The sequence below is a fragment of the Peromyscus californicus genome, unplaced genomic scaffold (assembly GCF_007827085.1).
Source record: "Peromyscus californicus insignis strain IS unplaced genomic scaffold, ASM782708v3 Scaffold_11__1_contigs__length_118956290, whole genome shotgun sequence".
In the NCBI taxonomy this organism is placed as follows: domain Eukaryota; kingdom Metazoa; phylum Chordata; class Mammalia; order Rodentia; family Cricetidae; genus Peromyscus; species Peromyscus californicus.
The window spans coordinates 53,228,061-53,251,725 of NW_026294402.1; the positions used below are offsets into that span (position 1 = coordinate 53,228,061).

At 43.4% G+C, this 23,665-nt stretch overlaps 1 protein-coding gene across 1 annotated transcript in view; it reads right to left on the reverse strand.

Moving 5' to 3' along the window:
- The window catches only part of Rec114 (REC114 meiotic recombination protein), a 108,262-nt gene extending 84,801 nt beyond the window's left edge, over nt 1–23,461 (reverse strand). Inside the window, exon 1 of the mRNA XM_052762231.1 lies at nt 23,306–23,461. Within this exon, the coding sequence (XP_052618191.1) occupies nt 23,306–23,461 (156 nt within the window). The remainder of the gene's footprint in view (nt 1–23,305) is intronic.
- Between the last annotated feature and the right edge of the window lie 204 nt (nt 23,462–23,665).

Genomic DNA, 23,665 nt, shown 5'->3' on the forward strand with positions numbered 1-23,665 from the left:
TGTGGGAGAGTGGCTCTGATGGTATGGGTGTAGGAGAGTTGGCTCTGCCCCTTTGCTGGAGGGGGGCAGTCCCAGTGTCCTGGAATGACCAGCTCAGCTATCACCCAGGCCCACAATCCGGGCCTTAGATTGGCCTACCCAACATTTACTCCACCTATGAATTCTGGAGCTCCTGAAAGGAATGGTCCTGAGGAATAATACCCGCAGGACCTTCATGACTTGGGGCAATGGCAAGATATCCAAGAGGAATTTCAGTGATAATGGTGTAACAGGGGCCAGAGGCCTTGAGCCAGACCAATGACTCATTGCAATGGACATTTGTGGGTGAGGCTAGTGGACAAAAGGGTGTACGGTGTGACACCCCACAGCTCCCAATGCCACTAGGATGGATGAAGAGGTGTTGGAGAGATGGGAAAGATGGAGGACTGAAGTAGGGTTTTTTTGTTTTGTTTTGAATTAACTTTTTTGGGGGGGATTCTTTTGGGGAAGAGCTGTAGGGATGAGGGTTGGATATGGAGGTACTGGGAGGTAAGCAAGATTGGGGTACATGATGTGAAATTACCAAAGAATCAGTAAAGAATTATGTTATTAAAAAAAGTTCATAGAAATTACCAAGTATATAGTAGACTGGAAGACACCCCAACCAACACGGCCTGACTGACATTTAGTACCTCACACTCTACAGTACCCCAACATCAGCACAAAATACACTCTTTAAGAATGTATGGAACATTCACCAAGACAAACCATTCTGGGCCATAGAATATGATTTTATAAGTTTAGACTTCACCAAAACTGTTAGAATTAATATGTACAATAAAGTTATGATGCAAAATTAGTTCATAAAAATTAGTAATATTTCTATACACTAACAACAAACCAAACATGGAATAAAGAAAACAATCCACTTAAATAGCTAGAAAAACAGACTGTTTGGGAGTATGTTTAAACAAGGGAATGGAAGAATTCCACTGAAAACTAGGAAGCACTGGTGAACGGAGCTAAAGACGCATAAACCAGTGCAAAAGCATCCCATGTTCACGCACCGGGAGCATTAATGTTGTCTAAGTGTCCATGCTACCTAAACACCCCCAGATGCAGTGCAGTCCACATCAAACACACTAACCCGAAGTACAAAGAACCAAGCTAGCAGCATCATACTACCTACCTCACAGCCACAGTGACACACACAGCGTGGTGGCACCAAACAGACACAGGCCAAGGGGGAAGTACAAGAACATAGGAAGAAGCCTGCGCACTTACAGTCAATGGGTTTAACTATACTACCAGCAGCACTCCAGGGAAAGGATAGTCCCTCCAGTAGACAGTCAGTGCTCACTATCCACAACGGTAGAGATGCCCTAGCTGCCAGAAAAGACATATTAACAAGTCTAGTCAATGGCACTGATGGAAAAATAAAACTTTACTAAAAAAAGAAGGCATACAACATGGATTAAAGTCTTAAATATAAAACCTACAACTATGAAACTACTAAGAGAAAAACATAAGAGATGTTCTAAGGGGCTGAGTAGATGGTTCAGTGGATAAGAGCATTTGCTGTGTGAGTATGAGGACATGGGTTCAAATCCCCAGAACCCACATAAAAACCACGCATAGCTGAGCACACAACTATAACCTCAGTGCTGCAAGTGACAGAACTTGCAGGCTGTTAGCCTAGTCACACAAATACCAGTTATACACCACACGTTAGCCTAGTCACACAAATACCAGTTATACACCACACATGTTAGCCTAGTCACATAAATACCAGGTACACACCACACATGTTAGCCTAGTCACACAAATACCAGGTACACACCACACATTTTAGCCTAGTCACACAAATACCAGGTACACACCAAACATGTACATACAATCTCTCTCTCTCTCTCTCTCTCTCTCTCTCTCTCTCTCTCTCTCTCTCTCTCTCACACACACACACACACACACACACACACACACACTCACGAGAACAAAGAGTTCTAGAATAAGGACCTACAAGCACAGACAACAAAAGCAGGATAGGCAAATGTAACTACATAACTATTAGTCTACAGACTAGAGGGAACCGTTTGCAAAGAGCACATCTGACCAGTGGTCAGTTATGCAGAGTACACAGAAATTCAATCAACAGCAGATACAAAATAACAAATTCAGTATAAAAGTGGGCAGAAGTCTTGGATAAACATTTCTCAAAAGACACACATGGCAAACAGGAAGTATGTACAGGAAGTCCATTCATTGTCAGGGAAATCAAGTCACTACCAGAGAGGTATCCCCAAACAAGAGTGGCTCTCATCCGACAAGCAGCGAGCCTGCCTGGGACCGACCAGGGCTGTCTGCATATGTGACAGTTGTGTAGCCTGGCCTTCTTGTGGGACTCCTAACAGTGGGAGTGGGCTGCTTTGGGGACCCTTTCCTCACACCTGGTCACCTCGTCCAGCCTTAGTAGAAGAGGAAGTACCTGGTCTCACTGTAACTTGATACCAACGACTGGTTGATAGCCACGGAAGGCCCGCCTGCCCTTTTCTAAAGAGAAATGTAGGAGAGGAGGGAAACTTTGGTCAGGATGTAAAAACAAACAAATAAATAAGTACAAAAAAGAAAGAAAAAGAACGGCTATGACCAAAGAACAAAGCTGCTGGAGATGAGGAGAAGGAAACATCCTTTTGGTGCAAATGTGAGTAAGTGCATTCGTTGTCAGAAAAAGTGAGCAGGTTCCTCAAAGAACTAAAATTAGAACTCCAGCAATGATCCAGCAATCCCACGACTGGGTACACACCCAAAGGAAAGGAAATCAGTCTTGTCAAAGAGATGGCGCTCATTCCTGTTCACAGCAACACTCTTCATGGCAGCCTGGCTGTTCACCAGGGGTGAATGGATGAAGAAAATGTGGTTATATACACAAGGAAACACTAGCCAACCTCGAAAAAGAACTAAGTTCTTGGGGATGTAGCTCAGCGGTGGAATACTCACCCGGCATGTGCTGGGTCCTGGGCTCAACCCCCGGCAAGACAGGGCAAGGACAAAGTGACTACAGTTAATACTGTATTGAAATTTTCAATATCTACAAGAAGGGATTTAAATTTAAGTTCTCACTAAAAAGAACTGATAAATGTTTGCACTGATATAATAAATACCCTGATTGATTTTATCATGTATATTTACCAAAGCATCACACTATATCCCATTAAATGGATATATGTTCATGAAAAACAAATCAAAGAATATTCTCCGGGCACAGTTAAGTAAAAAAAAAAAAAAAAATAGTAACAGGTGCTGAAAAACTGCTCAAATATTTTAGAACTAAAGAGCACCTGAACAAAATAAGAAACTAAAAGAGAAATGAAGTAGTCTGAACTCCATGTCCTACACCAAGCTAACACGACACAAAGCTGTGTGGTCAGTAACTGAGCCTGCAGAGAAGCATGGAGCAAACCCCATCACCTGGTCCTGATTTTAAAAATCCAGAAAACTAAAAACTAGATGGAACTTTCCAGATGACAGGGCATCTGTATGAAGCTGACAGTTAATATGGCACTTCCTGGTAACAGCATTACCTAAGAAACAAGAGGAGCAATGCACTCATTAGTCCACGTTCTTTACTAGGGAGGTGTAATTGTTGTGAAAGAGAAGAAACAAAAAGCACTCAGACCGTAAAGGAAAATTAAAACCACATTTAATCACAGACAATGATAGTCTATGCAGAAAATCCAATCGACTTTAACAGAATAAGTGGATTTTGAAAGGTTGCACTTACCAAGATAACATATGAAAACAAATTATATTTATATGCACACCAGTTGCTGTGGTTTGGATGTACACTGTTTCCCACAGGCACATTCATTTGAATATTTGGTCTCTAGCTGGTGCTGCTGGAAGAAACAGGTCACTAGGAATAGGCCTTGAGTTTAGTAGCCCAGACCCACTTCTCATGTGTTTTCTGGTTCCTCACTGTGGACACTAAGTGCCCAGCCACTTGGGGCTCTTGCCAGCATGCCCCCCCAGCCCCAGCCCCAGTTCCCAGGGGAACTGTGTAGCCCCTTCAACTGTAGTCAGAATAAGGCCTCCATCCCTTGAATTGGTTCTTGTCAGGTGGTCGGTCACAGAAAGAAGGAAAGTAACTAATGTGCTAAGTAAAAAACTGGAATTTGGTTTTAAAAGCACCAAACTTTATAATATCATCAAAAATATAAACCACTTAGGGATAAATGGCAAAATCTGTGAAAGAATGGCACATTACAAGTTGAGATAAACTTAAATCATAAATACATGGAGAGAGCTTTCCTCATGGATAGAAAGATTTAGTATTATTAAAAGGCTGGTAGGCAGGCTAATAGCTAAAGGTGTCCATGTCCTAATGCCTAGAACCTGTGAATGTTATCTCACACAGCAAAAGGGACTTTGCTAATGTGATTAAGTACCTTGAGATAGGGAGATTATCCTGGATTATCCAAGTGGGCCAGTGCAATCGCGCCTGTCATTGAGGGAAAGAGGGTGCCAGCCAGAGGAAGGATATTGTGACTACTGCTGTGGAGGTAGAAGCCAGGCACAGAGTGCAGGCAAAATATGGATCCTTCCTGGAGCCTCCACACAGAATTCAGTCTTCCTCACATTAAATCTAGCTCCATAAAATATCACTTTTAGATTTCTGACCTGCAGAGCTATAAGCCATATTATGCTGTTTTGTGGGAGTTTGTTACAACCACGATAGGAAACCGGAATAGGACAGGTCTTCCCAGACTGATCTAGCCAATCCAAATGAAAAGTCTGAGCCTGGGAAGTGCTCAGCAGGTAAAAGCACTTGCTGCTCAAGCCTGATGATCTGAGTTTGATCCCCGGACACATGTAAAGGTAGATGGAGAGAACCCACTCCTCCCCAAAATTGTCCTTTGACCTCTATTCATGTGCTGTGGTGTGCACAGGATAGTACTCTCACACATATACACACAACACACATAATAATAAATATTTAAAAATTAATTCCTAATTTTGTAGACATTCCACTAATTTTAAAATTCACACAGACACGTAAGAGTCTAAAGTACATGGAACATGTATCAAGCATTTAAATGTTTTTAAATATTTATTTTATGGGTAGGTATGTATACATGAGTGTAAATACATGCACATGTGTGCATGATCACATGATGGTCAGAAGAGAGTGTTGGATCCCTTGAAACTACAATTACACGTGGTTGTGAGCCACCATGTGAATGCTGGGAACCAAACCTCTGCAAGAGCAGGAGACACTTATCCATTGAACCATCTCTCTGGTCACCATCTAAGCATTTAAATAAACCAGTTAACATTAACAAGGTACTCACCACATACAGACCCTTCTTATAAATTATTGGGAAAGAAAAAAATCAGGAAAGCCCCTGACCTTAAGCTTCATTCATTCATCTCTTCATTTAACAGATATTTGCTAAAAATCCCTTAGATGCCAAGCATTATTCAAGATGGGGAACATCACTGAACAAAACAAGCACCTGCCCTCATGGTGCTCTGTGGCATAGACCTGTACAGCAAGTGGACAAACAGAGACAAAGGAGTGTAACTCGAGACGTGCTAAGGGTAGGTAGGGGAGCAGTCCATTCCAGGGGTAGGCAACAGGGAGGGTTTTGTCTATAGGGAATTGACAAATACTCAAACTGAGTAATCCACCTGGTTTTATTACTACTATGAGTCATCAATTCTTATCCACATCCGGGATAAATGTATCCTTTGTTGGTCTAAGCCCTAAATGCTGTTAGCCTTTGAATGAGGGTTAAGGGAAGTCAGAGGTGCCTTCTGTCTACACTTCCTTTAACCTCTCTGCTGCTGTCCTCTGGGCCTATCCCTTTTTGGTGCGGAGTGCCCCTAGAGGACCCCTGTCCTGTGCTCATCAGGAGCCTCCCTCACTTTGCCTTCACAAGAGGGTTGCAATACTATGATCAACACTCCCAGGGTTGGCAAGGTGGGATTTTACTTAAAGAAGGGTAAAGTTGTTGGCCTGGCCTTGAAAATGCACTGAGTCCTTCTTTTTTCTATATCTGGTAATCCTGCCAGTAACTATGTAGAACACCCCTTTGCATGTATAGATAGCATTGCAATGGCCATGGTCTGGTGCAAGTTCATTGTCACCAACTAGAGCTCCATCAGGGCCTGTCTCATTTGCTGCTTCCATACTGTTTTTCCCCCAGCAATATCACACTCCATCCTCTGCATCTCCTATGCTGTAAAGGTACTTCCTGGGGCTACTCTTCATGGCAGCTTGGTGTACAAATACATCTCCCTCGGTATCCTTCCTATTGATGAAACCATATCCATTTCTCACACGGAACCATTTTACCATTCCCCGTAGCCTGCTTGTCTCTGCACACAGGCTCAGCTGCTGTGAGACCACTGCTTCTTGCTCTGCATACAGAACCAAGCTTGATGTAGCCCTGCCAAGAACAGCTACTGGGTCTCAGGAGAGGCGAAGGTGATTGTGCTGGTGTGGAGCTGCTCAGGCCCCTCTGAGTCCTGCTCTCGGCTGCTGACTAAACTCTGCCTGTAATTTCCAAGTCCTTCAAACTTAACTTCTGCCAGCCTGTGTTGACCAGAAGCCTTTCCCATGACATCAACAGTTAGATAACACATATTTTGTAAGCCACACATAGCTGTTTATGTGGGACAACCTGAGAAATCACTTTTTACTGAGAAAATCCTATTTCTCATGTGAAAAATGTGTGGGAACTGACATATCACTTTTATTGTGATAGACAATTTCCTGACAGATGGACTGCTCACACTGAGATGATCAGCATCACACTGTGTTTAAAGTGGATGCTGGCGCTACCTGAGCTCACCACAGAGCAGCAGGAGGGAGCTGTGGAGTCACAGCAGTCCGGGACACAATGCAGTTCATTTTAGACTGTTCTGATTTCAGGCAGCTCCTTATGCTTCTCTCCATCATGGGCAGTGTCATGTATACTGTTTACATTTTAATTAAGTTTGTTACTTTTTAGAAAGTTTCTCATATACATTTTTGTACTTATGTGTGTTTGCCATCCATGTGTGCATGCCCACAGATGCCAGGAGAGGGTGTCAGACCTCCTGGAGCTGTAATTACAGCTGGTAAGAAGCCTGATGTGGGTCTTGGAACTGAATTCAGGTCTTCTGCAGGAATACTAAGTGCTCTTAACCTCTGAGTCATCTAGTCAGCCCCCACATTTATACCTTTTAATTACAGATTTCATGTTTTATGATGATAAATGATGAAATCATCTATTATCTATGTAAATTTTATGTATACATAATATACCAAACTTTTCTATATATTTTTTCTCTAGGTTTGCAGTTAGCCCACAATTTTTTTCCAAAATTTTGCAAATCTCTTCCAAAGACTCTCTAGCTCTGTGGTACTCACTATTCACTTCTACATTTGAAAGGTAGTCTGTCTCACAATGAACCAAGACAGCACAGTGATGGTCAAATTCTCATTTTAGGGGACCTTATGGTATTTATCTCTGTGCTTAAAAATTCAAAACACTGAAATGAAATATAAATAGTAAGATGTAACATCTTTGGTTAAATGTAATTTTCAATTCAATATTTTACTAAATTTGAACATTATCTTTAACACTGAAATAAATTTATCTCATTCTGTAGACCAGGCTGGTCTCAAACCCATAGCAATCCTTCTGCTTCGACCTTCCAAGTGCTGAGATTACAGGTATGAGCCAGCATGCCCAGAAAAATATATTCTTTTAAAACCACTAACTACTGGGCCATCAAGATAGCTTAGGGGTAAAGGAATCTTCCATAAAAGTCTGACCCCTGAAGCCCAGATAAAAAGAGGATGGAGAGAATGGACTCCACAAAATTGTCCTCTGACCTCTATGTACACATCATGGTTGTACATGCATACACATACACACACACAAATAAATTTTTTTTAATTTTCTAAATGTTTTAAAAATAGAGGGGGAAATGTGATTTTATGAGTAGTTGCCTAAATTGTAGCTTTTAGAGATCTATAGCTTTACTAAATAATAATTCTATTCGTTACCAAGCAAATAATTATGTAAACTCTCTCTTTTTTTTTTTTTTTTTTTTTTTTTTTTTGGTTTTTCGAGACAGGGTTTCTCTGTGTAGTTTTGCGCCTTTCCTGGGACTCACTTGGTAGCCCAGGCTGGCCTCGAACTCACAGAGATTCACCTGGCTCTGCCTCCCGAGTGCTGGAATTAAAGGCGTGCGCCACCACCGCCCAGCTAATTATGTAAACTCTATCAGCCTGTGACCAGGGATCGGGGTTCAAGTAGCCGCCAACAATGAAGCACACTGCCGCCATGGCTGCGAGCTTCTTACTGCCATGTACTGTGACGTGCACTTTCTCGTTACTTAACTGGCATGACTATAACACAACTAAAAAACCTCCAGCTGGCGTGATAAAGGAATACACAATTAATTTCATATTCATTCCTGAAAATGATTTCATCCCTTGGGGAAAGAAAGTGTCAAAAATGATCCATTCTGGGTATCAAATATCCTGGGTACAACACTGAACACAGCAAAGAATTGTCTAGTTCGTAAGATAATGCTAAGAGCTAGGAAGAGAAACAGCAAAGGAAACGAGAAGACCAGAAAGAATGTGAGTGTCAGTACGAACAGAAGCTGAAAGGGGGCTCTAGTTGGATTCCTGGGAACCACGTCAGGTGGCTCACAATCACCCGTAACTCGCTCTAGGGTACCCAAATGCCTCTGGCCTCTGGGAGCACCTGCACTCATATGTGTACACACACACACACACACACACACACACACACACACACACACACACACACACAAAATAAATAAATAAATAAAAAGCATGAATAAGAAGCTGAGAGCAGGAGCTTTGTTGAGAAGCATGAGAGAGTTAGCCAGGTATCAGGAGAGGATGCCAAGTTGGCCTCAAACCCACAGCAATCCTGCTGCCTCAGCCTCTTAAGTGCTAGGATTACAGGTGTGAGCCTGTACTTTTCAGAGAACTGCTATAATCCCTCATTTTAAAACTCTATATAAGTTCATACAGTTTTAAAATGTCTAATTTAAAAGCTTCTCCAGGGTTCAGGAGGGAGAATGGTAGCTAGATTCTACCCTGTGGTCTTCCTTTTCCCAGTGCAATCCAAGACCAATCACCTTCCTGGAGCACGATTAAGATCAGTATTCAAGTGGTTATGAAGAGTGGGCAGAGGCCTCTGGGGCCAGATAAAGGAACAGCAAAATGCTTTCCTCTCCAGAAGGGAAGTGGTAAGACTGAGCATGGAACCCTGGGAAAGGACGATATTGCAGCGCCTGGGCAAGCCTTGCCCTACAGAAGAACAGCACCGGACAGTGTGCTCTCAAGTTCCATCCACCTCCCAGGTCCAACAAGTACTCCCTACTCCTCCGCAGGAGGATGAAACCCATTATTACTGTACAGTTAATATACTGGGGGGGGGGGGAAGAAAACCCCAAATAAGGACAACCCAGAGGAGCAAACCAATTCAAGGAGACCAAGAAGAGCCTGAACACAAGTAATTATTACTAATAACATTCAGTAGAGTCTTGGAGTTAAAACTATGCTTCATGGAAAGACAGTCAGTAGGTATTTGAAGAATTGCCTGGACGGTGAGGCCAAATTAATGGTGAAGAAGGAGAAATACTTAGAATTGCAGGGGAAACACAAAGGGGAGGAAATCATGAGTGACAGTATAAGATGCAGGCGACAAAGATTCAGTCAGAAGAACAAATGCTGGTGACAGGGTGGGGAACAGACCCAGGGAAGGCACTGACTAAACAAGAAAAAAAATCAAGAACTGGACACATCCAGGGAAATTCCTAAATCCCAGGCATTGGGAAAGATCTTCAAAGTGCCCGGTTAAACACAAGAACAACTTAGCACTTGAGGATTCTAGGGAACCCATTTTTTTTTTAAAGATTGATTTATTTATTATGTATACAGTGTTCTGCCTACATGCATGCTTGCAGGCCAGAAGAGGGCACCAGATCTCATTACGGATGGTTGTGAGCCACCATGTGGTTGCTGGGAATTGAACTCAGGACCTCTGGAAGAACAGCCAGTGCTCTTAACCTCTGAGCCATTTCTCCAGCCCCGAACCCATTTTTTTAAGTGACAAAGTAAGAGGAAGAATCGAGCACTGACGTCACTTTTGTTACGGAATATAACCACACTAAAGCTGGGTATGCAGGGCACTGCACCTGTAATCCCAGAGCCATACTAAAGCTGAGTACACAGGGCACTGCACCTGTAATCCCAGAGCCATACTAAAGCTGAGTATGCAGGGCACTGCACCTGTAATCCCAGAGCCACACTAAAGCTGGATATGCACAGCACTGCAACTGTAATCCCAGAGCCACACTGAAGCTGGGTATGCACGGCACTGCAACTGTAATCCCAGAGCCACACTGAAGCTGGGTATGCACGGTATTGCACCTGTAATCCCAGAGCCACACTGAAGCTGGGTATGCACGGTATTGCACCTGTAATCCCAGAGCCATACTAAAGCTGAGTATGCAGGGCACTGCAACTGTAATCCCAGAGCCACACTGAAGCTGGGTATGCACGGTATTGCACCTGTAATCCCAGAGCCACACTGAAGCTGGGTATGCACGGCATTGCACCTGTAATCTCAGAGCGGAGAAGGGAGGACAGAGAAAATCACCAAAGCAAGCTGGTTAGCCAGATAAGCAGAGTTGTTCAGCTAGAGACCCTGCCTCAGAACATAAGGTGGCAAGCTTTCTGGATACCTTATGGGAACGTAAACACATACATGAACACACACCACAAAACGTAAGAAAATCTTCACAGACTAACAAATCCTACAAAAAAACCCCATCAACTAAAGCAGGTATGGGGTTGCATGCCTGTAATCACAACACTTGGGAAACTGAGGCAGAAGGATCATGAGCTAGAGGCCAGCTTCTATTACATAATGAGACTCTGTCTCAAAAACAAACAAACACAAAAAAAAACCAAAAACCAAGACCCAAACAAACAAAACCGCCACTGCCACTACCACCAAACACCAACTAGACTAGAAAGTGGTCCTTCCCACTGGCACACTGAGGTGTTGGTAACGCTCACATTTTCCTCTTGTATCTTCGACCCATTTATAGGGCCAGGGAAGCACTTAGCAGTTCCAATACCCAAAGTCTATTTCTAAATAGGAATTAAAGGTTTTAAAGCACCGGGCGGTGGTGGCGCACGCCTTTAATCCCAGCACTCGGGAGGCAGAGACAGGCGGATCTCTGTGAGTTCGGGGCCAGCCTGGGCTACAGAGTGAGTTCCAGGAAAGGCGCAAAGCTACACAGAGAAACCCTGTCTCGAAAAACCCAAAAAAAAAAAAAAAAAAAAAAGGTTTTAAAGCAAGTCTCGGGAGCCAGCACTATCACTGGGAACTGAGAAGACCCCTGGGTTCCACATAAGCAGGCAGGTGGGCTCGGCTGGCCAGTCATCTCAGAGTTGCAGCCGTAAGCCGTCTCTAACAGAGCTTTACAGTGTGTGGTGGGCAGGGGGAAAAAAAACCCAAACTGAGGAGTTTTTAGTACTTGTGGCCCTCCCTCTTAAACTGTAACTTCTAAGATTCCTTAAACCACCAAGCTGAAAACACTCTTCTTCGCTCTATCTGTCCAGATAAATTCCACCTTAAATAATGTTATGCAAACAAGCCGTGGCCTCCATGGAAACTATGTCTGCTGTACAAAATTAAGCTTTTGTTTTTGAAGAATGAGAACAAAGTCTGACCCCAAGGTAGAAATATGTATTTATACACTAGATTTTTCGGAACAAGTAATGATTTTGTCATAAGAAAAAAATGTTGGAACATCACTTAAAAGATCCTTTCTCAAAATCCGAGGCAACCTACAGCGAGTGTAGCATATGCTCCACTTAGGCAGCACCACAAGTGTGGAACACTTCTATGTCAGTCAGGATGTGCTAGAGCACCCCACAGGCACTGACATTCCTCCAGAACTCCAAAGACGTGTTTCTCGCTTACTGCCCACCCGTCCTTCCTGTTTTCTTACTCTAGCTCACACTGCCTGCCACTCTTACAGCCCTGGCAAGCGTGCCAAAGGAAAAAGGAAGAGCAATCAGGCTCTGGCTCTTCAAGCTTCTGCCCATGACCTGTCAATTATGCTCCCATTTCACTGCCCCAAACCAGTCACATCCCAGGCACATGTAACTTAACACAGACCAAGTGAAATTATAGTATGTTTGGATAGCACCAACAACTACCCCTTTGTAAAAGACATTATTGGAGTCAGGTAGACCTAGAGTCAAATCTTAGCCTTACCATTTACAAGTATAATTTTTTCATCTGTAAAATAGAAATAGTACTCACTACCGTGCAAACTTTTGGATAGTTTGTTAACTGTGGGTCATGGTCCCTAACTGAATGTGGAGGTAGTGAAAAAAAAAAATCTACCAACAGCAGAATGTTTTTGAACACCAACAGCCAAGAAATGATTCTATGTTGCATGATGGGACTTCACTGAATGCAGCCTTATTACTGAACACACAACATGTACACTTTGCCCTCCACGTGTACTTACGCCACACACCAATGAACACTGCTTGAAATACCCTGGCTAGGATTTGAGACTACTGTGTGTTATGAATTGTGGAGTGTTTACTGTACATACAAAGTCTTCTGTTCTTAGAGAAATATGGTTTAGTAGGGGGAAACAATTACCTTTAGTACTTTTCTACTGTCAGTCCTCGGTATACCTCTAGTTTATACTGTGTTAGAATGTTTGGTTTTTAAAACTGCTGTTGGCTTGGAAGGCTTAATTTTAAAAATTAATTGCTATTTGCGGGCTGGAGAGGGGGCTCTGCAGTTAAGATTTCTGACTGTTCTTACAGAGGACCTGGGTTTGATTCCCAGCACCCACATGGCATCTCATAACCATCTATAACTCCAATTCCAGAGGATCTGATGCCCTTGGGCCTCCATGGGCACACCATTTGTGTGGTACACCGGCATAGATGCAGGCACACATATGTAGAGAAAATAAGTAAATCTTTGAAAGTTGATATTTGAGTTGCTGGCTTGGATTCCACAAAAATTGTTAAAGAAAAGTTAGTTAAATGAATTTTGGCTTGGGACTAGAACCAAATTTCCAACACGTTTTGAAATGGCCTTAAACATGCTTCGGCCATCTTGTGCTACTTACTGATATGAAGCAGCATTCTCATCACTGACAATTAGAAAAGCAAAATACCAACTCTAAAAACCACCAGTGATGCTCTACATCCTACAATTAAAAATCTGCTAACATTCAACTCTACATGTAAAATTAAACAAGCACAACCGAAGAGTTGTTTCAAAATAAGTAATGTATTGTGATTATCATCAGTGAATGCGGGATTTCTATATCTATTTTATATACTTACGTACCCAAAGTCGCACAAAAATGACTTGGTCACAAAGGGCTGGGAGCGGAAAAAGCTTAAAAGCCCTGCTTATAGAATTTTCGAAGATTAAAGGACATTGTGAGGTTAGATGCTCAGCAGAATGCTTAGCTCTGATTCACCCATTCAGTAAAACTTTATGGAGCACTAGCCAGGCACCAGGCCAGGAATGAGCATACAGTATTTACACACTAAGTAACAGTTAATTTTGTTACTTCTACTAATCCACTTTCTGTTGGTATAATGAAATTCCCGAGACTGGGAACTTTATAAACAGGTTCCTTTAGCTCATGGTTTTGGAGGCTCAAAGTCTAAGATTAAGTGGCTCAGTAAGCCTGGATTCTGGTGAGGCTCCCCTCTGGTGAGGCTCCCTGCTCATGTTATAACACAGTGCAGAAGCAGAAAGGAAACATGGCCAAGTATAGAAGGCACGGGATACACAGGGCAATGACCTTTAGTTCTCAGGAGAACTAACCCATGCTCGGAGACCAGCATCAATCCCTTCTGAGGATGGTGCTAATTACCATGCTCTAGACCTCCGTCTCACTAGAGACTGGTGTCCAGCACACCAATCTTTGAGGAACAGATGGAAAACAGCACTGTCATTACAAATGCCTTCTGAGTTCCAACCACAGACTCAGAAATAAGTCATCAGAGTCAGAGCATGTTAACTAACTGCCAACTAAGCTCAGCTATTCATTTTCCTTTTACATGGTAAGAGGACACATGACCTTGCGGCATACATCATTAATTCATGTGAGTTTAAGCTCTGTCTACCACGTTGTGAGGTGAAGCAACACATGGGGGCTTGCAGGAAGCTCCTCGGGAGACGGACCTCTGTCCACGTGTTCCCTTCTTCAAGCTTCTAGAACACCGGCTCTTTCTCAGACTGACTATAGTGTCTTAATTTCTCTTCTTGTTGCTGTGATAAAATACTCTGAGACAAAGGCAACAAAAGAAGAAAGGTTGATTGTGGATCACAGTTTATGGGTCCATCACAGCAGAGAAGTCACGGGGGCATGAGCTTGTGGTAGCTGGTCACGCTGCATCCACCGTCAGGAAGTTGAGTGAATATAACCCAGGATCCAAGTTCATCAGATGGTGCCTCCACATTCAGAGTAGGTCTTCTCACTTCAATCAACCGAAGGAAGAGAATCCTTCACAGATATACCCAGAGGCTAGCCTAATCTAGACAACTCCTCACAAGTGTGCCCAGAGGCTTGTCTCAAGGATAATCCTAGACCCTGTCAAGCTGACAGTATTAACCATCACGTAGTAGAATGTTATTTTAAGGTGTGTTACTTTTGTTTATGTTGCATTTGTTTAACTCTGTAAAGCTGTGTTACTGTGCCTGTCTAAAACACCTGATGGTCTAATAAAGACCTGAATGGCCAATAGCAAGGCAGGAGAAAGGATAGGTGGGGCTGGCAGGCAGAGAGTATGAATAGAAAGAGAAATATCGGAAGAAGTATTGGAGAGCTAGGGGTCAGAGAAGGAGAAGGACTGGCCAGCCACCCAGCTACACAGGGAGCCACAGAGTAAGAGTAAGATTTACAGAAGTTAGAGAACGGGGAAAAGCCTAGAGGAAAAAGGTAGTCAGAATAAGTTAAGCAAAGCTGGCAAGAAACAAGCCAAGCTAAGGCAGGGCATTCATAAGTAAGAATAAGTCTCCATGTGTGATTTATTTGGGGGCTGGGTGGCAGTCCCCCAAAAAGAGCAAAAACCCCAACAACACCATCCCAATAGTCATGCATGGCAGAAGAACAGAATAAAAGAAGACTCAGTTCCTGAGAGTGGAGCATCACTCCAGCTCTAGACTCAAGATGAAAGATGTTTGTTACTCTGGGTCTGGGTTACCTCACTCAGGATGATTTTTCTCTAGTTCCATCCATTTCATGATGGTTTTTGGGTTTGTTTGTTTTTTTTTTAAAGACAGGGTTTCTCTGTGTAATAGCTCTGGCTGTCCTGGAACTCACTGTGTAGAGCAGGCTGGCCTTGAACTCACAGAGATCTGCTGCTTCCTAAGTGCTGGGATTAAAGGTGTGTGTCACCACTGCCAGGCCTATCTATACCCCATTTTTTATTGGATTATTTGGGTTGTTTATTTCTAGTTTCTTGAGTTCTTTATATATTTTGGACATTAGCCCTTTGTCAGATGTGGACTTGATGAAAATCTTTTCCCATTCTGTAGGCTGCTGTTTTGACTTACTGATGCATCCTTTGCCTTACAGAAGCTTTTTAGTTTCATGAGGTCCCAGGTATTAATTGTTGAACTGACCATCTTCTGTAACCAGGTGAAGCCCCAGTGGAGAAGGGACTGGGACACCAACCCAGCCACAAAACCTTCAACCTAAAATTGTCCTGCCTGCAAGATGTGCTGGGGGAAAGGTGGCGCAGAACTTGTGGCAATGACCAACCAATGACTGGTCCAACTTGAGACCCACACCATGAGAGGGAGCCATGCCTGACACTGCCTGGAGGGCCAGGAACCAGAGGCTAGATAGCCCAGAGGCTTAAGATAGAACCAAACAGGACTGGGGGCGGGGGAAGAGTCAGTAAAATGATTCCTTTTTTTTTTTTTTTTTTTTTTTTTTTTTTTTGGTTTTCCTGAGATAGGGTTTCTCTGTGTAGTTTTGGAGCCTGTCCTGGATCTCACTCTGTAGACCAGGCTGGCCTCAAACTCACAGGGATCCACCTGGCTCTGCCTCCCAAGTGCTGGGATTAAAGGTGTGCACTGCCCAGCTTTTTTCCATTCTTTTTTTTTTTTCCGTTTTAGTAAAATGATTCCTAATGATAGTCTGCTACACTCATAGACTGGAGCCAAGCATAATCATCATCAGAGAGGCTCCATCCAGCAAGTGATTGGAGCAGATACAGAAACCCACAGCCAAACATTAGGTGGAGTTTGGAGAATACCATGGAAGAAGGGGAGGAAGGATTGTAGGAGCCAGGGGGGCTAAGGACACAACATGAACATGGCCTACAGAAGCAACTAACCAGGACTGATAGGGGCTCACAGAGACTAAAATGACAATCAGGGAGCCTGTATAGGTCTGACCTAGGTCCTCTGTATGGTTGTGTAGCTGGGTGTTCTTTGCAGAACTCCCAACAGTGGGGATGGGGGTGTCTCTGACTCTTTTGCCTGCTCTTGGGACCCTTTTCCTCCTACCAGGAAAGGCTTGCCTCGTCCAGCCCTGACATGAGGGTTTGTGCCTAGTCTTATTGTAACTTGTTATGCCGTGTTCAGTTGATATCCCTGGGAGGCCTGCTCTTTTCTGAAGGGAAACCGAGGAGGAGTGGATCTGGGGGAGAGGGGAAGTGGGGAGAAGGACTGGTAGGAGAGAAGAGAGGGGAAACTTAGGTCAGGATGTAATATATGAGAGAAGAATAAATTAATTAATTAATTTAAGAACTGGATGTTTCTTAAGTGAATAGTAACTCTTGACAGTAATTCTACATCTTCAGGAGAAAAGACAGCAACACAGGAAGCAGCAGCTGTGGCAGAATGAGGAAGATCCGGGCTTCAGAATCTATCTTTCCATTTCCCGTGTCAACCTTTGGTAAGCTATTGAGCTAGCCAGGTTTTAACTTCTTGTCTATACCCTCTAAGACCCAAAGAGCTATGAGAAGAACATGGGATGTACATGGAAAGAAGTTCATGGAAAGCCTCTGATGAAGGCTGTCTGTCCATCTTGAGGAGTGTGGCTCCAGGGGCCCACTCTACCTATTCTAACCCAACACTGGAATACCTAATACAGTCACGGCTACAGAATGGTGTTTCAGCCCCAAACAAGCCACAGGACCACACACACAACAATGGTCCCATAAAACAGTAACATTTAATGACATGCTACTCATTTTGGTTTGTCTAACTACAGATTAGGATGTTAGTTTAACAACGCAACTGTCTAATGATGCTGTGCTCAGAATTTAACTATATCGTTAAGGGTAACATGATTATATTTTAAGACTGTGTGAGGTCAGGCATGGTGGAACACCTTGTAATCCCAGCACTGGAGAAGGTGGGGCAGGAACACTGAAACCAGCCAAGGCTATGTGGTAAGACCTGTCTGTAACAAACAACGAGAAGACCGAGTGAATCCCAAGGACAGTTCCACGGCGTCTCCAGGGGATGAGCTGCAGTGGAGAGAGCCCAAGTGGAAGCAACCTAAGAGCTCACTGTGGACTTCCTTTTCAGGCTAGCATGAAGCAACAGGGGTCAAATTTACTCTCCTGCCTAAACAACTAAAGTACTGAGTAAATTAGAGGGAGTATCCATTTTCAAGTTACTGGGTACAGGAAATGAAGGACGGGATTTCCGAGAAATTGCAAGATATGAAGTGAGCTCTCCTACTACTGCCCCAAAGAGTTGTAAGATATAAGTAGGAAGACGTTAGGAAAATGCAAAATTATAAAGTGTCATACAATGTCTGCCACTGCTTGGAGAATTGTCATCGTGAAGTGCAAGAAAAAACCAACAAAAACCAACCCTGGCAGGATCTGGGAAGATCTCCCTGAGTTTAAGAGGTGGAGCTGTATGGTCAAGATGGCAGAAAGGCAAGACTACATGGGACAGAATACCAGAGTACACCCAGAGTGGACATCAGTCATTCCGAAGCCTGTCCTTCAGGGCAGCCCTGCTCAGCACACATGGCTGGGGAAAGAACCACCTCCGTGAATGTAAGGAAGCACTGCCTAGACCCACGCAGAGCCCTGAACACTGCCTACTGTTTAGCAGCCAGAGTGAAAGACACTTCATTTATGGGGCACTGGGTAGTGTTCTCTCAAGAATTTTCCTTCAGGAGTTGGTGAGGGTTAGTCCTAAACCAAATGCTCTGCCAGTCTTCACATGGTTTACAAAACAGACTTGAAAGAATGCAACTCTTTCCAAGTAACTTATCCCATGTGTGGGGTTGGGTGGGGGTGGGGTGAGGGTAGGGTGGGGTGGGGTGGGGGTGTTGCTGGAGTATTTATAGAAACACAAAACTTTCCTGGACCCAACAACTTAAAATTCACAACAATAAGGATCTACTAAAAAATCACCAGCATACAAAGGAGAACTGCTATTTTGCTATTTCTTTAAAATAATTTTCTTGAAATTTTACTGAATCTTAAATTGCCCTGAAGACATTAACAAAATCATCTTAATCGTGTTCACCTTACATGCTACTTTGAAAACTCCTGAAATACTAACATTTCTAAGGTAAGCAGCCCTGTAATTAAAAGCATGAACTTTAAAGACAAGAAAACTAGAGTCTGAATTACTCCCAACTTCCCTCTAAACACTGAGAAAAGCCACAGAACATCCCTCAGTTTCAGCTGATTGATTCATAAAATAATATTTGCTTCTTAGGGCTGCAGTAAGAGATAGGCATGCCTTGGATCCCAGCACTTGGGAGGCAGAAACAGACAGACCTCTGTGAGTTCAAGTCAGTCTGGTCTGTAAGTTCCAGGGCAGCTAGACCTACACAGTGAGGCCCTGTTTCAAAAATGGAAAAAAAAAAAAGGTTGCCACACCACACATTCAGACAAACATTACTAAGGATTTATCATGTGGCGGGGAGCACGGAGGCACTAGAAATATGAAAGAGAAAGGTGCTGTGGGATGTCTTTCTGTATGCTGTGACTATGCATGGCTCCCATTGGATAATAAATAAAGCTGTTTTGGCCTATGGCAAGAAAACTTACAGCCAGGCAGGAAATCCAAGCAGAGAGACCGAGAAGAAGGGCAGAGTCAAGGAGATGCCAGCCTGCCACCGAAGGAGCAAAAAGAGGCCAGCAGACTGGTAACGCCACAGCCACATGGCAACATATAGATTAATAGAAATGGGTTGAATTAAGTTATAAGAACTAGCTAGCAAGAAGCCTGACCCATAGGCCATTCAAGGTGTAAGTAATATAAGCCTCAGTGTATTTACTTGGGACTGAGCAGCTGCACAGGACTGGGCGGGACACAGGGAAACTTGCGGCTACAGAAAGGTCCTCAGAGTGTACTCTACATTGAACTCACATTAAAAGTTCAACTCAAGTACAAGCTTCATATGCCATTTCTTAGTTTCTAAGTAGGGCAATTATTTTAAGGTTCGCCTACAAAAATTAAAGGATCACTTTTTTTTTCTTTGAAAAAATAATCTAAGAAGTTGTCAGGTTCAACCAATTAAGGCATGTCTGGGAAATATTTAGAATCTGAAAAACATGGTAAAACTTTAATTGAAAAGCAACCTGCAATTAACATCACCTTTCAAAATTCTCAAATTAACAGACTAAATTATATACAGACATAAAATGGACCAATCTGTTATGATGATAATTTTTGTCAGAAAGGCTGGGCCAATAGATATAAGGAACAAAAATCAAGTTCAAGTTTGTATTTCATTTGCTCTTTTCACTTAGATGATGACATATGGCTTAAGTATTAACCCCACTAATAAAATATTTGCATATTCATTTTGAATCTAACTTAGTCATGCCTCTATAAATTCATTTTATTAATTGCACTACATAGCGGCTCACTTCACTCAGGGTCTCCCAAATCCCTGCCTCTCAAAGCATAGTCCCCAGACCATCACCAGTGCCACCTGGGAGCTTACTATGATGGCCGAATCTCACTCCCCACAACAATCTATTCTGGTTGAGTCAGAATTCACACTTTAACAAAATCCCCACAGGATGGCTATGAACACTGATGCCTGAGTAGCAAAGCTGTAAACTGTGGTAGGTTTGGGGGTTTTATTCTGTTCACTGTTAAAAAAAAAGTTTATTTGCTACCAAATAGTGTAACATGTAATAACAATTCAGAGTAGTAAATGGAATCAGCATGGTGGGCATTTCTCTGTATACCATAATGTCTCCTAACTTGACCTTACCTCTCAACTGGGACTTGTAGTCTGAGAAATCTTACACTGGTCATCTTTCTCTTAGATGGACAGTTTTGCCAGCATGTGGCCACTGTGATGAGCATCCTCTTTAAAGCTAAATAATTACACATATGGGATCAAGAGAACAGAGTTGCTCCATAATTGGGGGGGCAATTAAAAAAATCAAAATGGAAGCAGGGCAGCAGTGGTGCACACCTTTAATTCCAGCACTCGGGAGGCAGAGCCAGGTAGATCTCTGAGTTTCAGGCCAACCTGGTCTACAGAGTGAGATCCAGGACAGGCGCCTAAACCACACAGAGAAACCCTGTCTTGAAAAACAAAACAAAACAAAATTTATCCACAGTTGAATTTGAAACATTCCGTATGAAAAAAAACCCTACCAGAATGACTATATCATAATAAATTTCTGTGTATCATCTAACACATAGTTTTATTGTAGGTATCACATGTTTTTAAAAGAAATTCACATGAGGCTTGGAGAGTACAGCATTATTGTTACTATTATACAATAGTCACAGTGTCTATAACATAGAACAAATCCTGTTTCTCTTTCATTTAAAAGAAATATATGACAGACCTAAGGTGAAACTGATCACAGCAGGCAGGATGGCTGGGCACAGATTCAAACCAAGGTACAAATATCCAGTTTTCAAAATCCCTGCAAACACCAACTTCATCTCTTAGCCCTATGGCCATGGTGTTATGTCAAACATTTGAAAACAGCTGAAAAGTGCTGTTCCTTATGAGCAATTATGAAGAGCTTTGCAAAGAGAAGGTAAAAACTGTAATAACAGTCGATTCCTTAGAGTGGTCAAAATGCCCATGCTCTGGGTTGCAATAGAAGAGTTACCTGGCTGAATCTGAGCCAATGCACCCAACACGGAGCAAGGATTGAAAAGGATTAAAGAGTTGCTAGGAGAAATCATCAAGAAGCCTACTGAAGCAGTCTTGGAAGTTAAATATGTCCTCCAACATCCCTGGCCTTTCATAAGATCCAATTATAGACCCGTCACACTTGCATTTAACTCCTCCTCACTCCACTTTGCATTTTTGGCCTATATCTTCTTTTAGGATACAGAGTTCCACAAGAGCACAACAAGATGTTTAATGATTTTTTTAAATGGGCCTAAATATATTGATTTCCAGTTTTAGAGTACCATTTACTCTAATATTTCAGAACATCATGAATAATTCACAACGTCCTATTTCTATTCACATCCCCAGCCAAAGCTCTCAGAACTGTGCACTTGCCTCTATTTATTCACCTGTCAGTCACTTTTCAATCCCCTTCTGGCTGCCTTCTAGACCCTCCACTCATTCAAACTCCTCTTCGACCATGAATAACCAACCCTTCGTGTGGCTAAATGCAATGGCCGGCCTCTAGTCATTCAACAAACTTAACCAAGCATTCTCTCCCTCTTGAAAGAACTCTCTTCATTCTCCTAGGTACTTTACAACTCTCCAGCCCACGTCAATCTGTGAGGTTCTGACACTTCCAGCTGACCTACAGTGGTTGCACTCCCTTGAGAACAGGTCCTGGAATCTCCTCTAACCTCATAACTGTATCACCTTCAGATGCTGGCTCACACCTTCACATGCTCAGATCCGCCTTCTGAGTCCGGAACAGTACACCCGACCGAGCACAAGCGGCATTTCACTGGGCACATGAAGCTCAGCACATGCAAATCTGAAGCCTTAGAGCGTCCTGTTCCCCCTCCAGTGCAGCCCACTCCCCTGTTGCTGCCTCTGCCAGAAACCAAATCCCTTTACCCTCCCCGCACACATTCAATCAATAGCCACCCTTTCGTTTCTATCCTCCAAAGTCTGTGTCCCGTCTGTCTCCCCATCTCTTCTGTCTCCCCGCCCCCCCCATCCCCGCAGGCCTGAGGTGTCATTATCTTTTGTCTTCCTGAATTCACGGACACTGTCCTCTAATTCTATCTACAAAGACAGAGTGATTTGTCAAAGAAGAAAACGATTAAAACCCTTCCTCTGGCTTGCCCGTGGGCTCTAAGAATACTCACAAGACACCTGTCCTCCTCTGCAGACAGCCACGCCACTTAGGCTCATTTCCTTGGCTCCCCAAGCGCCAACCTTTTATATATTAGACCTGCTAAGTGGAGCCTGTCACATGTTACAACTTTCACCTGGAATATCTGTTTTTCTTTACTTTTATCTTACCCACGGCGATCCAAAAACATAAACAACTCAGTGTACATGCACACATGCCCTATGAAGTAAGACTGTTATTTTTATTCCTGTTGCATCTCAACTACACTTATTTCAATATAACATCAAGATACTTCTATTTTACGATAAATAAGATTCAGAGAAGCCAAGCAGCTTAACCGAGAACGTGGAAATTCACCATCAAAGCTGGATTTCAGGGGCTGGCAGTGTAGCTCAGTGGTAAAGCACATGCTTAGCACACAGGAGACCTTGGTCCAATCCCCAGCACCCAAACTAAAACAGCTGGAATCTAACTTTAGTCTTGTGTAGGTGCTTGATTACCAAAGAGTATGACAATTTAGCTATGGATGACTTAATTCTCCCTGCCACAATTTACACAGTTATCTGGGTAAACACTATGTCCTCAGGAAACCAGGATCAATGGGGTCGAGAGACACAGCTCAGGGATGGGGCACCACAGACTCCCCCAGCACCATGAGAAAACAAAACCATGCATGAGAGCAGGGACCATTCAGGCCTTGCTCCATGTTAAATCCCTAGCATACTGAACAGTGTCTAGTATGCAGCTCACGTTCAATCAGTATCTGTTGAATATCTGAATGTTTATCTCATTCTTTGCATAATTAGTTTGAGAATGAAATCAACTACAACTATGCCTCCTATTCCGACTCAGACACAAGTTTCCTACGTTAGCGCCTCCCGTCCTTGTAGAGGTGTGAGGCTGGGGCACTGGCCCGATGTGCTGCTGGCCAGGGTCCTCCTTACTTCCCTGGGGATCTGGCAGCTGACGGTCCTTCCCTCCCTCAGGCCTCACCTTCCAAGTGGGCGAGGACGCTACAGCATCCTCCGAGCTAGGCCCAGGCGACTCTGCGGTGTCCAAGAGCATGAAGCGACCATAGCGCTTCAGAGGCCACTGGGAGACTTCTCCTGGAAGGCCGAGGCCCGAGGCGACATTTCCCGCCTCAGCCATGCCTGCCCACGGTCCTGGAAAGGCTGCCTCCACGTGACACCTCACGACAATCAGCCAGCCAATCAGGAAGCGCGGTGGCTCAAGGCCCACCCCCTCCCCTAAGCGGAAAGCGGAGGATGCCTTTACCGGAAGTGTGCTCTTCGCTGGGTTTTTCTTTTTCTATCTTCTTCCCTCCCTCCCTCTCTCCATCCTTCCTTTCCTCTC